The following is a 16,259-nucleotide window of genomic DNA, read 5'->3' as shown; positions in this document are numbered from 1 at the left end:
AAAGAAAACGAAAGAAGGTTGAAACACATACACACACAAAAAAAGAAAAACAACAAAGAATGGATACATTTTAAAAATTCTCTTTTTTTCCTTTTTTTGCAGCTTGACGTACATGTAATAAGACTTTCGGTTTTATTTTACACCATCTTTTTTTTTTCTCTTTGCTTCTTTTTTTTTTTACCTAGGCAAAAGTACGAGTGAATGAAGTATAGAGTACGGTAGAGGTGTTTCTGTATTCAAGACACAAAGCGTAAACAAATATATAACTAGAGAAAGAGAAAAGGAAAAAAGAAAGAAAGAGGTCTTTGTACATTAATACAAACATTAATAATGGTACCCCGATCGGCTGTTCGAATTATAGCAGCTGTTACAATTCAACGATGGTACCGACGACGATTAGAAGTGACACGAGCGGTACGACTGCTGGGCATTTTACACATACTTCATCACGAGGCAAATAGAACAGAAACTATTGCCCCAATATTGTTTGAAATGTCTAGATCCAATGTGAATAGTGTAGATCATCCTATACGGGGCTACAATACAGACTGTAGTGATGGTGTGAATAGTTTTCACGTGATGGATATTAGGGATAAGTCTAATCTCAGCGGGGATAATACACCATTTCGACTGGTGGAGTTCCTGTTGGTATTGGCTGTTCGCTATGGAGAGCGACTCCATCAACTGCAGAGAGAGAACAGAAAAGAAAAACAAAAACAACAACGTGTATTATTACTGCCAGATACAGTATTATCGGAACTCTTATTAGATGTACGTAGTGCAGGAGATGAGAAACAAAACAAATCCATAGAAGAAAAACCAAGAGAAGAACCATGGCGTGTGGTATGGTGTATACGTCATTCACTTGATGCTGCCTGTATGAATTGGCTTGTGGATAGGACTCGCGGTGTAGATATAATCCATAACACACCATACACATCTCCACTATATAATGCATTATTACGAACACTCCACAATAAACGTGTGCTTCAATTACTATTATTATTACCATCGGCGTCTGATGATAGTACCGTGTTGGCCGATGTGCCGCCTCTTCCACAACCACCGTGTTTGCGGCCCGCACAGTCGTTAGTCGCAGCAGAGACGAGTGATGGGCATTCCCACTATAATCCCAATCGTAATAATAATAATAATAATAATAATAATAATAATAATAATAATAATAATAATAATAATAATAATAATAGTGATAGTGATGATAATGAGGAAGAGGAAGAGGGAGATGAAGAAGAGGATGAGGATTACGATGATGATAAGTATTATAACCGCCAACATGCACGAGAACAGGCGCGTCTCTCGCGTATTTTGTCAGTTCTGCAGATGGAGAACCCCTCAGAAAAAGAAAAAGAGAAGAGTAGTAAAAATGAAGCCGAACGTCGTCGTGAAGAGGAGACAGCAGCGCAGGATTCATATATCCAACTCTTTGGAGAAGTGAAGGAGGTGTTATTTCCCACTCTTAACACGATGAAGATGTCAAACTCTGCTCGTTTGCACACGAATACGAATAGTAGAAATAATGATTTGGATTCACATTTGTGTATTGTGTGTGAACTGTCAGAAGTTGGGGATGAACTCATGATGTGTTGCTGCGGTAATCACATGCATCGTGAGTGCACAGACGTTAATGTTAACGGTGTACTCCGCTGTTCTCGATTCTGTCATCCACTTTAAAGTGATATATGAAATGAATGATGTAAATAATAAATACAAAAAAAGAAACTTTTTTTTTCAACCCCGCAGGTGTTTACCAGCTCCCATTTTTTATTTTATTTTATTTTTATTATTTCTTTCCAATCATAACAGGAAACGGTGCGTTTTTTTTTTGTTTCGTTTTGTTTTTTCTCCCTTAGGATGGAGAGAGAGAAAGATCTTTTTCCTTTTTTATTTTCTTTTCTTCTTATACTTCGCATTCTTCTTTCTGTGAATGAATGACCTCTCCATCTTTTTACTACTCAATCTCCACATTCTTCCCTTTCTTTCTTATGTGCTTCTATTATTTGTGTATTATTATTATTATTATTATTATTATTATTATTATTATTATTATTATTATTATTATTATACCAGCATGTCAGAAAGACTGTTTTCTTATTTGGCGAATGAGTGATGCCCTTGCGCTTCTCGATTGGGCGGCGGCGCGTGTATCATCTATGTTAATGCCGGATGGACTCCATACACTAATTTCATTTCTCCGCGGTGAGGCGTGGGAGGAAATACCGCCATCACTACAAATACCTAATGTATTAATAAGTTTTTATAATTATACACCGTTGGCCATTGCGGCGGATGCCTCACTTGTTTCACTTTCCTCATCAGGGGAACGATCGGCGCTTGTGCAGACTTTTGAGCGGTATGAGTTTCGTGTGTTTGTGGTGAATTTCATGCCAGAGAGTAGTAGTGCCGTGGAGGATGATATACCGCATAAGGGGCATAGTAGTAGTAATAACAGTCATCATAATAGTAGTAACACTAGCAGACATAATAGTGGGAATATTATCCGTATGAAATGTATGGAGTCTGTCCAGGCGTGGTGTGATGTGGTGTATGGAGAGGAAACACAAAGTGTGTTATTAGAGCACAGTCATGGCAATATAAATCCCAAACGTATTCGTTATGAAGAGGGAACAACTAACACTATTCATACTACTAATACTAATAATAATACAATGACAAAGAGGGCAAATACACAACGTGTCCTTTTTATTATTCGCTGCTGCGCAGATGCCAATAGTGCCCGCAGTGGGGCTGAACGATCCCGCCGCTCACGCGATCCGTTATTACTATTACTACATGATATCTCCGCCACCGCCGCTCTCTGCCGCGCCAGAGAAGCACACACACACCACACACGTCTGCGTTTTTCTGTATTATTATTACCAGATGATCTTGTCTACGGCGGTACATTACTGGAGGAATCTCTCAAAGCTTCACTAGTGCGGGATTATTGCGTGCGGCTCTTTCGCGGCTCAACTGTGCAGATGGAAGATGCGGAGCAGTCGGCGTTTCTGCGGCGATTGGAGGCGTGGATGGGGGCAGCACCCACCATGACTGTGAATGGTATAGATGGTAATAGTGGTAATAGTAATAGTAATAGTACTGGTGGAAATGGAGAAGAAAGGGAAAACGAAAAGGAAAGCGAAAGTGGAGTGGGAGAAGATATTCGTCGACGGTCATCTAATTTATTCTTTATTCGTCGTGATAATTTACCGCTTTGTTGTTTCTTGCGGGAATCCCTGCGTCGATTTCCAATTATTTTACACCCAACTGCACTGCGACAACTGCAGACATTATGGGCCGCCCGGCATCAACTCGGCGATGTTGTTGCGGGATTTCACACACTTCTCTGCCCATTCACATTATCATCTTCCCGCTATAATAATACTTCCACAATCGCAATATCAACAAAAACAAAAACAACAAGAACAACAACAGAGATGGAAATGGAAAGTGAGAGTGATGATGGAATTACACGACTGACAGACACTGTGGATCTACTTAATACATTATTAGTGGCGGCGGGTCAATGGGCGGATGGTCATGCCCTTAACGAGGCGGTGGCATTTGCGGTGTTATATGAAGATCTTGTGTATAAACGATCCACACGACTGCAGCGAGTCCCATCATTTATGTTAACACTACAGCAATTGTGGGAGAGGCGTACAAGAGGAAAAACAACAGAAACAAAAAGAATGAAGAAGGGCATAGATGATGAGGCGATGATAGTGGAGGAGGCATTGCGGTTGTGTGTGCCGGTGTATACACCCAGTTGTATAGTACAAGATGCGTCTTATCAACAAGAGAAAGAAAAAGAAAATGAGAGAACTGTGGCGGTGTTGCCTGCTGTTATGATAGCACCGGCTGCACGAATGCCAATTATCGGGGAATTGATGCGGGCGGCGTTATTGGCGGCATTACCACCACACGACTCTTTGGAAGAATTAAAAACTGCCGTTCATAATAATAATAATAATAATAATAATAATAATAATAATAATAATAATAATAAAGTTGAAGATGTGGGGATGGATAGTGCTATTCGCACAACAGGGAATAACTTCTTTAGTCCATCACTTCCCCATTCCGCTCGTATCTTACATGTATTGACAGTCCACGCGTTATCGCATTCAACTGTGCGGCGGAAGTTTGTTCCATTCGCAGTACTGCAGCGTGTGTGTCAACTCACGGATGAGGCACTTGTGCGGGCATTAAAGGAACTGCAACTGGCAGGAATGATTGCACTGAACGGCCGGGAGTTTACGGCTAGAACACTTCTGGACTATTAAAAGGAGCAAATAAATAATAAGGAGTAAAAGAAGAATACATTATTATTGGCAGGGATTGATATTTGCATTTTCTCTTTTTGTTGTGTTTGATTTTCTTAATTTTGTGTATCCGTTTTTTTTTTTCTTTTATTGCTTTGAGACCAAATAAATAATTATATATATCCCTTTACTTTGTACGATGATCTCTTTTTTGTTTTTCTTCTTATTCTTTCCAACTGCGTGTTTCGATAATAACCAAATAGGAAAACAAGGGAAAAAAAAGTGAACGTACATTTATTATTATTGCGAGCAAAAAAAGAAGAATAAGAACAAAAGAAAGAAAAAATAATAACAACAACAACAACAACAACAACTTGTGTCGTTATCAGAAGTTTGAGGACGATAATGGTAAATTCGAGTTGGAATGCACACACACAGAATTATAACTTCCCATTAACAGAAGCAGAAGAAGAAGAACGACAACGAGAACAACAAGAACAACAACATCATCAACAATTACTATATCTTAATGGTATATCATTAATCATAACAATAGCACCGATACCACCATCCATCACTCCACGCTCGCCGGTATTACTAAAGTATAAAAAACTCGTTATAGTGTGTATAACACAGTCTATAAGAGCCGCAATGGATAACTTTTATAAACACAATTCATTCTTATTTCTTCGTAACGCTCATATGGCTCATGTCATGCTAACAAATATACTGCAGTATGCCTATACAAATGCCCGACATGATATCTTCTTACCAACCACATCATCATCATTAATATTATTATCATCATCATCTAATTACAGTATTCAGCATAACAGTAATGCTGTTAATCTTATTCCTGCACATATTACGATAGCCTATACAGTTCTACGCGATGCCGCAAACTCTGTTCATCCGCGACTCTTCACATCACTACTCTCGAGTTTTCTCGCGTATGGAGTGAACTTTTCCGAAGAGTGGAAACCACCATCATCATCGTATCGTAATAATAATAATAATAATAATAATAATAATAATAATAATAATAATAATAATAATGAATATCAACAAGAAGAAGAACAACAACAACAAAATGCAAAGATTAGTTTTCGCGATGCGGTGGTTCTTTCAAAGTTAGCGACATTAGATGATGCCTTGTGGTGTTTGCACAATACGGCTTTGGATGTCTTTCGTGATCTCATTATACCCGTCCGATCCCTGTTAAAAGCTTTTTCCCCAGAAACAAGTCGGAAAGATCTTTTTCAGTTGATTCATTCACTCTATCAGTTGACGAATGGTTTCGTGCTTCTCGCCATGCTGGAGTTCTTCGCGGTCGAAACAGAAAATCCTGTTTCTATGCATACACGAACATCTAATTTATATGGTGGACCGTACACAAGAGAGGCTTTTAGTATGTTGTTTAGCAAATGTATAGAGGCGCCATCCGACAGCATGTTAATATCTATTCTTCGACAAACAGAAACCGCGGCATTGACGAGACGAACATTGTGTGATATGATTATAAAGATAGATAATGAAATGCGCCAGTGTGTCGTCACATGGGATTCCACAGACGAGAAGAATCTCAATAGTGCCTTTTTCCTCGCAGAACGATTTAAAAAGGGCGGTTGCGTCTGGCAAATGTATATAAGCTGCATCTGCCGCAATACGCCATTACTGAAAACTTGCTTTGATGCGGAATACGCAGAAGTTTCGGGAAATGCGAGGGGTTTATTTCACCCTGACACAATGGATAACTTATCCAATAAACAACGTAAGCACTACACGGAATTTGCCTCTGCTCGATTGGGGAATACTGTTAATACAACAACAACAACAACAACAACTACTACTACTACTACTACTACTACTAATAATAATAATAATAATAATCATAATAATAATCATAATAATAATAATAATAATCATCATCATCATCATCATAGTAGTAATGGTAGTAGAGGTGAGAGGTACTTTACATCTGATAATGAGAAAAACACCAGACATAAGCCATTCCCTCCCGCTTCGGAAACCGCGCCTGACGGATTAACGATATCTTCTTCATACAGTGTGAATGAAGCAAACCATAATGTGGATCATGGGACTATCATACTGCCATATGAACCACGTGAAGTTCCGCGAAAGTCATCGGATGCATTTGTGGGTCTTGTAAATGTGGGAAACACATGTTTCATTAATAGTTTTACACAACTTTTTTTTGCCGCCAAAAACTTTAGGATGCAACTTATGAAGGAGTTTTTGCCACACATTGAAGCCCTCGCTGACGAATTCGAAAAGAAAAATCCCAATGGCAGTACTGCTAGTAATAATAATAATAATAATAATAATAATAATAATAATAATAATAATAATAATAATAGTAACATAGATTCCACTGCGAATACGACGAATACGATTAATAATAAAACGAGTGGGGTATCAACAGGAATAAAAGACGCCGATAAGGAAGTGGCCCTCAGTTTTGTACTCCTGCTTGGACAAATGCACTGGAGATTGTGTAGAGGACATGCGAGTGAGCCTGTGAATACCGCCTTCTTTAGATTGATGTTGCCAGTGCCGTTTAATGATGGATTTCAGCATGATGCCTCGGAGTATGCGAAGGTGTTGCTGGAGATTTTAGACCGCGGAGACAGCATGGAGGAAACAGAAGAAGAAGAAGGGGTAATGAGAGAAATTCCTAATGATAATAATAATAATAATAATGATAATAATAATAATAATAATAATAATAATAATAATAATAATAATGCCAGTAAGACGCAGAAGCGGGTCACAGTAGTGGATCGATGGTTTGGTGGAGTCTCTGCCTCTATTATTGAGTGTTTGCACTGCAATCGTAAACGAACGCAATTAACGCCTTTTTGGGATATCACACTTCCACTACTACGCGATCACGATGACGGACATCCCGCCATCATCACATCTTCAACATCTGCGGCGGAAATAGAAGTAGAAACCCGCGTAAGTTCACTACAGGGAGAAGAAGATCATGGAGAAGGTAACGAGATTGATGAGGATAGTGATGATGATGATAAGGAAAACTCTATACGGGTGGTAGATGTAGTGCGGTCAAAAGATGGATATGTAGCTACCACAACATATGGTCCTTACACAAAGGAGGAATATGATGAGAATGAAGAAGACGAGAGAGACGTGATTGAGGAAGTTCGTCCAATTCTATCATTGCAGGGTTTACTGAATGATCTACTTAACTATCAAGGTGCGGGTGAACTTCTTCAAGGGGATAATGCGATGTACTGTGAATCATGCCACAGTCGTCATCCAGCTGTATTGCGAACCGCCATGCACGCCACGTGCAGAACAACCATATCTAATCAATCTATAGAGAATGAACAACAATATGAAGAAGAATATGAACAAGAATATGGAGTTCATAGAGAAATAGGAGAAGAAGCCGAGATTGAAGGAGTTCCTTTTTATTTGACTCTGCAGTTAAACCGCTTTCAGTATGTTCGTAATTCCAGTCAGTACGAGAAGGTGATGGATGCTGTGCGCATTGATGAATACATCACTGTTCCCGTGCGGGTTGTAAAGCGGGAGTCCACTCACCACACATCTCATCAAGCAAGTGAAGAAGAACAAAGAGAAGAAGAAGTGTTTCATGCACATGTTCGCTATAGAGTTATTGCGGTTTTGGTGCACAGTGGCTCCACTCCTCGCAGTGGGCATTATTTCGCATTACTCCGTGAGACGGCCTCATCTCCCGTAGCAGCAGCGGCGAATGGAGATGATGATAATAATAATAATAATAATCATCATCATCATCATCATCATAATAGCAATGATAATAATAATAGTGAAGATGTGAACAGCAGTGGTTGGGTGTTGGCGAATGATTCTGTGTTATCACCGTTGAGTTCTGAGAAATTACGTGCTTTTATGGACGGAACGGGATTTGTATTTAGTCATCTTGAGACGCCGTATATTATTCTCTATGAACGTTGCTGCAGTGATGAGAGAAAACCACGCACAGATGAAGTAGTTTTCTCGGATGGATTGGAAAGACTATTTCTATGGTTGATGAACTCCACAGCAACAGAGAGAGGACAAAAGAGTCTGTGGATTACAAAAAACAACGATGATGATGATGATCATGACAATAATAATAGTAATAATAATAATAATAATAATAATAATAATAATAATAATAATAATAGTGGTAATAATAACGGTAATGATGGCAATGATGATAGTAGTGATTTTGTGGGCAATGGTGCTAGAATCAATGCGGCAGTGGGAGGAGGGAATCCAATCTACTGAGTGTGAATGGAAAAGCAACACGTTTTCCCTTCATTATATATATATATATATATATATATATATATATATATATATATATATATATATACGTGCAAACATTCTCTCTGTGTTTGTTTGTTTGTTACTATACACGTGTATTCAGTATATTTGCTAACGATTAGTCTTTTTTTCTTTTTCAGTAGGGTATTGCGTCCCGTTTTTCTTTTACGGTTTTTTTTTTTACTTTACGTTACTACTGATGTTACAGTAACTCTTTTTTTTCGTTTTTTGGTTCTCTATGTATCTGTGTGTGTGTTCTTGTTTTTCTTTCTACTATTCTGGCTGCTATAATATACAGTCTATATATATATATATATATATATATATATATATATAGGCGGGTATATTACTATTTATATAATACAAACTAATATATTGCTGAGATTCTTGTTTGTTCAGTGAGCTTATCCCTTTTCCCTGCTTGCGACGTTATTAGTGCGTTCAGTTTGATAAGAAGAAATGATGTTGCTTTTATTTATTTACTGTTATTCTTCCATTTTATCAGAAGAAAAAAATCTCCCTTCTGACTGTATTTCTCTTCATTTATGTATTTTAATGTTATCTTTTTCTTTTATCCCTTCTTTTCTCTATTACTAGATTGGTTTAAACACCACTCATTGGTGAGGACAATATTCGTCGACCTTCTCTCGCCCAGTGAATATTCATTATTGTTGTTCTTATTATTGATTTCTGTATTATTGATCTAATATATATATATATATATATATATATATATATATATCTGTGTGTACTTCTTTATATTTGTGTTCAGTTCAATTTGTTGCACAGATACACAACTGAGTTCTGCTGGCATACACTAATAATAATAACAATAATACAGAAACAGAAATACCCCCAACAACACAGAAGATGTCCAGAAGGAAATCCAGGCATGACGGAGAGGACTAATACTACTATGAATATTAATATTAATAATAGTAATAAGAATAAGAAAAAGAATAGACTTAGTAGTACTAATGGTGATAGTGATAGTGTGGACATGTCTCATACTGAGTGTAGACGACGAGACGAAGAAGAAGATATAATGATAGGACTCCATCGCACTCAATATTCGCATTGTGTAGATCTGCAGAGAAGTGGAAACGGAGTATTAGAAACTGTTAATACACATGAGAAGATGATGTTATTATCGCGTGAAGTACACAGACAGAGAATGTTGGCAAATGCGTATAAGCGAAAGTACAAAAAGGCATTAGAAGCCCTACGCTCCGCTGATAAAATGGTGATGGATATAACTTCATTAACAGCGTCAGATAAAGTAGTATTAAGAGATCTCATCGCAGAGTATAGAGATGAGAGAAGTAAAGAAATAGACGATTATGAATCTCTACAGGAACCACCAATAATAACATCGACTATTAATACTAATAATAATACTAATAATAATACTAATAATAATAATAATAATAATAATAATAATAATAATAATAATAATAATAATAATGATAATAATAATGATAATAAAAGCAATAATAGTAATGGTGTGAATGGTTCAGCAGCGGCAGTGGAGTGGATAAGTGATACATTTGTGCGAGAGACATTAGAGAAACCAGAAAGAATAGCCGCACAACTCATAGAAGCCGCAAAGTACGATCAACGTTCTTATGAAATTCTAAGGAATTTCATTAAACACACAAAAGCCAAACTGCGTGAGATACATTGTCAAGATCTTTCCAATCTTATTACTAATAATAATAATAATAATAATAATAATAATAATAATAATAATAATACGATGGAATGTACGCTATCTTGTAAACCCGGTTCCCCTACACTTTCTACTTATCACACTGAGTACAACAGTCAATATATGAAGAGTTCATCATCATCTTCATTATTATCTGCAGTGTCCCCTACTTTACAGCCATTACACAGTACGGAGGAGAGTCATCCTTATCCATCGACACTATCCATCTATAAAATCCCTGAATATTCTCATTATTCTTATTCCAATCAACGTTATGATAATAATAGTAATAATAATAATAATAATAATAATAATAATAATAATAATAATAATAATAATAATAATAATAGTAAGGATAATAATAGTTCTGAGTATTCACATGATGGGTGTAGTTGTAGTTGCGGTTTAAATATATCCACTGAGCAGTTGTTAATCCCCTCATTTCTGTCAAATCGCAATAACGAAGATTCCCAGCAAACACTACCACAAGATATTCTTGAAACAAGTGATGAGAGAAAAAGTAGTAAGAGTAGTGCGAACAGTAGTAGTAGTAGTAGTAGTAGTAGTAGTAGTAGTAATATGAGTTTTATGGCGAATAAACGATTGTTGGCAAATGAACGATTGCGGCAGTGGCGATTGGAGGCTCTGCGTGTACAACGTATACCACATGAAAGGTGGCAATTAAGAGAAAAAGTACAAGTAAATGAAAGCGATAAGTGAATCAGTTTATAAAAAATAAATTGTATTTTTGGGGTAATAATAAAAAATGAACTTTTTTTGTTTTTTTTTTTTTTTTTGGTTATCCTTTATCTCTCTCTTTCTCTTAAATAAAATACAATGATATACTTGCTTATACGTCTATATATATATATATATATATATATATATATATGGTGATATTACTCACTCAAGTTTTTTTCTTTTTTTGGATTGCTCAGTTACGGGGAATATTGCATGTTTCTCGTAAAAAGAAAGATATCCCTCTTTTGTGTGGATATCAATAAATTTTCAAACACTCTCTCATTTTTTTTTTGCTTTTTCTGCCAAACTCTGTTGGACGGAACTGAAGAAATAACACACAAAACAAAAAGACGATAATGAAATGAAATCGAACGTTCTAAGTTTTGTTATTATTATTATCATTATTATTATTACTATTAGAAGCCGTGCTTGCAACGTGCAAAGAGCACCAGCGTGTCGTATAAGAAACTTCTCGAAGAGGAAGAGAGAGATTGGACATACAGTGGTAGAGTAAACGGAAACGTGTTGGAAGAGACGTAGAGTTGTGTGCATAACAACTTGATTATTTTATAATGCTTGAATACTTTGAAAACATCTCTTCTTTTCCTATTTATCTTTTTCTCTTTCAATGCAATTACTTAAGGTTGCACACCAATACCTCCTCACAAAGAGTTGTACAACGCGCTCAGAACTCGAAAGAGAGTTTTTAAAAGGTGACTATGACGAATGAAAATTTTGCATCTATCCGTAATATTGCGGAACAATGCTTTACTGGCGATAAGCTCAACAGATTCCCCACACTATGGAACGAGACTTATCAAGAAGGCGACAAAACGATGATCGGATTCCCTACGAAAACTGTTGGAGGCTTCCCTGATGCAGGGCAACTACAGCAACACATTGGACGCCAAGGCCAAACAGATATTGAACGACAGACTACAAGACTTTCTGGTGCAGCAACAAGATCGCGCATTGTTCTCGCCAAAACATGAAAGCACGCAATGGTACGGAATTTCCAGAGAAAACATTCCGCCACTCACGAAGACAATGAAAGTAGTGAAGTGGTAGAGGAAACGTGCATTGACAAGGCCGCAATTGGGTCGCCAAACACCAACGGAGGTGACGGTAGACCACGAAACGTCCTCTGCAAAAGACCGCGATTATGGTCTACAATGCCTGGAAACACTCTTCTTAAACGGTAAAAAAGAGCACGAATTCCATGTTTACACAACTGTAGGCCCGTTAAAACGCCCATGGGCAACGGATTGCCCCGATGGATATGGGCGACGCTCAGCGACAGTCTGGCCAACTAAACGGCCATGGTGGAGGAGTTGCAGGACATGCAACACCAGCGCATGAACTCACAGACTCCGATAACGTACACCAAAACGCAGAGCCACAGGGACAAGCCAACGATATGAGGAGAGAAACACAGGAGGACGCAAGGGATGCGGAAGTCCCTTTTGCGATGAACCAAGCAGACCAGTACAGAGAAGGTGGAGAATATAAGAATCACGAGTTCGACGAATCCCACCCCTAAAACTAGTATCACCCCGTCGGAAAGTTAGCAGCACTAAAACCGACGCGTGGAATAACGAATGTTCTGTGGTGTACCTTTAAAGAGAGCTCAACACACAAATATTGACACATGGAGGAGACTTTACGACAAGGAAATAGGTCCACTATCGTACAGGAAGACAACGTTTTCCAGAAGTATTTACCGAGGCAGTCGGTTATACCGTGCGACGCCCTCCCACGTACGACGCGAGCTCAGGCGAAGGAAATAGATCATATTTTCCCAGGAAAAAGAGTGTGACCACCTATTATTTTCCATATTTATTCGCCACCACTGGATTGCGGGAATCTTCAGTGCGGTAGAGAGCGATAAAATGCGTCTGTTTTCAATCCACTACTCAGCACCGACTCTAATGGTGGAACGGGGCCTGGCACACGCCATCCAATCATGATGGCCACACAGTGACATTAGAAGGAATTGTGTACGATAAGAACGACACAGCGAGGATTGCCGCAGCGGTTACGCCCCTACCCAAAAAGAGGTAGAAGAAAGTAACACGAAGCCACCAAAGGATAATTTTATATCAGCCATGAAGCACATTTTGCTCGACAGAAACACGATGCTCATGTAAACGAGCGAGCTTCTAGGCGGCGGTGATAAGGACACGGAAACGGTAACTCATGTTTCCGTTCATTCTACAGTCCCAGTTGACAAACCGCAATGCAGGCAGCACACCGTTTCCGAACGCCATGCACCCACGAAACCACCGACAGTGGTGAGACACGAAGAGACACAAAAAGCACACAGGATACTCGCGGAAGAGTGCCCACACGCAGCCCTGTTCATCGTGATGATATGGTGCAGTGAGGCGCGGACGGTAGACATTGGATCCCTCCAACGCGGAGGATGTACGAGTCGAATAGACTGCGAATGCATATCAAGCATTTTTACATTTCTTTATAAATGAAAACTATGAATGAAAAATTTTACATCTGCGACGTATTACCGCAGAAAAGGAACACACAACGGATGGTCCATTAAATAATAATGATGAGGCGATAAGGAATGAAAATGTGGAATCACATATCAGTACTCCTTCGAAAAACATCTGACCATCAGACACGTCAAACTAATAGACGTCATATCCCTTTGTTGAACATAACGCAAAGATATTTCAAAACAACTATGGAGACGGAATTACCTTTACATATATCGCGCTTCAATACAGAAGGCATAAACTTATTCGCAGCCGAACTTATAGCTGCTATGTCTGATTTTACAGGAATATTTTGAACGACAACGGAATTTATTAATGCAAAAAATACTTGGAATTTTATCTCTGTGGAATCTTATGAAGGTTATGAAGCTAATGAGAAAATTTCACATTTATCGTTGAGGACTACTCTCGCATCTCTATTGCTGATCAGGCCAAGGGCATCCTCTGAATCAGAGGTGTTTTGTAACGTGTTTACGTGGTTCACTTTGTGAATACCGGATATTACTAATTCTTACGTAATTGGCCATGAGGTATAGCAAAGGAACTCAGTTTCGCAGCCCGTACCATGAAGGGGCTATGCGGCCACGAGAGGACGCGTCTGTCCTCCAACACTCCTTTAGCCAGCGTCTCCAACATCAGTGACCGTTCCCAGGACGTTGCAGCACTCCGGAACAGGGTGTGCCAGGCAATGCGGAGCGACTAACCGCTACACGCCCTCCCGTCATTACGGAAAGGAGCGACACGAAGCCTGGCCACGCAAGGAATGTCGGAGGAGCACCTCATTGCACACGAAGGGGCATACCCGCATCGATACATTGCGATGGTATCTGGGTAATTTATTATCTCCAAATGAATCGGGAGACAGACAACGCACAGGACAACACCGCCCGTGCTCTCCTCGAGCGGAGTTCCCAGGAAACAAGACCCCGAACGCAAGTGAACATGGACCCAAGTGGTATTTTCAAAACATTTATCTCTTGTTGCAAAGCAACATTTGGAAACAGGCGAAGAAACAAAAGGAGGGGAGAAGAGAGGAGTAAAACGTATAGTTGCAATGCAGATTTTTAATCTCACAGATTCGTGGAGTATTGCGCTTATATGGAAGAACAAAGAGAAATTGGTGCCCGACGTCCATGTAGGGAGTCCACAACATCACTAATAGCAGAACTTGAACGTCTACATGAAGAAGAACTTTGTATTTTTCTCGCAGCATAGCGAAAATTAAGATATGGTATAAAAAATGAACTAGTACAATGGATGAATGATACTCTTAGTGAGGAAAGCATACTTAATAGATTAGTACGTGGGTAAACATTACTTTCGTTGTCGTTTCACACATTCTGGAAAATGATCTTAATACTATTCGCCAGGGAAATGATGAGGCGAATACAAATCACAGTCTGTCTGGTATTAAGAATTCTTCTACAGCTGAATACGGTGATACGACCCACGATCGCATGTTAACAGCTGCGAAGAAAGATCCCGTTTGCACCTGAAGTATTATACACCCCATGGGGAATTTTCTGCGTAAAGAAATGAAACTTCCACCAGATGTCATGAATGCGGGAAACAAAGAAGGAAAATAAGAAAGATACAGAGAAGATATCCTTGATCGTATTCCTTTTTCTGCAGATGAATTATTATTAGTATGTCATAAAACGGAGACGGGTGATCCAGACGAATTACCGGTTTCATTGCCCCTTCGATTAAACTACAGAGTTTCATCCCACATGGAAACACAAACACTCACCCTCCTTGTTGGAGATTTGTACCGTGACATTTTGCTACATTCTTACAGCTGCCAAACGATAATGATCAACATATTGATCATAATGACCACCGGTAGAAACAAGAAGCGAAACAATGTCCTGCGCATCCAACACCCACTTTGTGTCAACAACAGGAGGGCGAAGGTGTACGACGGACACTGGATAACCATGAAGGTTTTCGCATTATTGCACAAGCGAACTAATAATCTACCAGTGGTGGATCCTAAAGGGATTCATATACCGGTGAAGAAGTGACACCATGAAACACCACGTAAAGAACGACGCGTTGAGGAAACATTACGGCGTGAAAAGTATTTTGTTAGAGGCCGTCTCGGCAGCGTCATTGGCAAGCTCCTTTAGATCACCTGATGCGATACTCTCTACGGCATTACATGTCCTTGGCATTTCAGAGGAAAACAACAGTACCCACGGCCATACGAGTAGTATAAGCGATAACAATGGATACTTGACTTTATCAACTGCAACTGTCCATTCTTCTCATTCAAGGGGAAAAAAAGTAAGAAAAGAAACGAAGAAAAATATAATAACGATAAGGAAGAATTACGCAGTGAATTGTCCTCATGGGCCATCTTCTCTGGAGAGGAGGAATTCGATATATCTCTACTGGACGCTTTGGTGATCCCAACATGGGACACTATCAGGAGATAAGCGACGAACACTTTAGAATTCTCCCATCGCTGGAGGCCCGAGAGAAAGAGAACGTCAATTACCCCTCGGTCCTCTGCAGGATAAACTGCAGTGGGAAACAATTACAACCACAGGCACGCGAAGATGCCGTTTTGAACAAGAGCATGCGCACAAAGCGCAAGCGAAACAGCATAAGCTGCATGAAACAGATGGTAACAATACAACAACAAACAACCCCGCGACGAGGGATAAAAAGAAG

General features: G+C 39.1%; 4 protein-coding genes across 5 annotated transcripts; all 4 read left to right on the top strand.

Moving 5' to 3' along the window:
- Positions 1 to 330: 330 nt before the first annotated feature.
- Positions 331 to 1,692, top strand: LSM04_003963 (uncharacterized protein; the record flags this gene model as incomplete). The annotated part of the gene is made up of 1 exon (XM_067334748.1): positions 331 to 1,692. The coding sequence occupies one exon, from the start codon at positions 331 to 333 to the stop codon at positions 1,690 to 1,692; it is 1,362 nt and encodes a 453-aa protein (XP_067191702.1).
- A 428-nt stretch (positions 1,693 to 2,120) lies between these two features.
- On the top strand, positions 2,121 to 4,304 carry LSM04_000524 (uncharacterized protein; the record flags this gene model as incomplete). 2 transcript variants are annotated; one of them, XM_067334746.1, is made up of 2 exons in its annotated part: positions 2,121 to 3,114; positions 3,153 to 3,199. In XM_067334746.1, the coding sequence occupies 2 exons, from the start codon at positions 2,121 to 2,123 to the stop codon at positions 3,197 to 3,199; spliced, it is 1,041 nt and encodes a 346-aa protein (XP_067191581.1). The 2 variants fall into 2 exon arrangements, with proteins under 2 accessions (XP_067191581.1, XP_067191582.1); XM_067334747.1 differs by having other exon boundaries at positions 2,121 to 4,304.
- A 384-nt stretch (positions 4,305 to 4,688) lies between these two features.
- On the top strand, positions 4,689 to 8,582 carry LSM04_007322 (Peptidase C19; the record flags this gene model as incomplete). Its single annotated transcript, XM_067334745.1, has 1 exon — positions 4,689 to 8,582. One exon carries the CDS (start codon positions 4,689 to 4,691, stop codon positions 8,580 to 8,582), a length of 3,894 nt encoding a protein of 1,297 aa, XP_067191796.1.
- A 931-nt stretch (positions 8,583 to 9,513) lies between these two features.
- On the top strand, positions 9,514 to 11,049 carry LSM04_008104 (uncharacterized protein; the record flags this gene model as incomplete). The annotated part of the gene is made up of 1 exon (XM_067334744.1): positions 9,514 to 11,049. The coding sequence occupies one exon, from the start codon at positions 9,514 to 9,516 to the stop codon at positions 11,047 to 11,049; it is 1,536 nt and encodes a 511-aa protein (XP_067191814.1).
- Positions 11,050 to 16,259: the final 5,210 nt, after the last annotated feature.

The sequence above is a fragment of the Trypanosoma melophagium genome (genome assembly GCF_022059095.1).
Source record: "Trypanosoma melophagium isolate St. Kilda chromosome Unknown ctg22segment0, whole genome shotgun sequence".
In the NCBI taxonomy this organism is placed as follows: domain Eukaryota; phylum Euglenozoa; class Kinetoplastea; order Trypanosomatida; family Trypanosomatidae; genus Trypanosoma; species Trypanosoma melophagium.
Note: the sequence above shows the minus strand (reverse complement) of the source record. Positions and strands in the feature narration are given on the sequence as shown.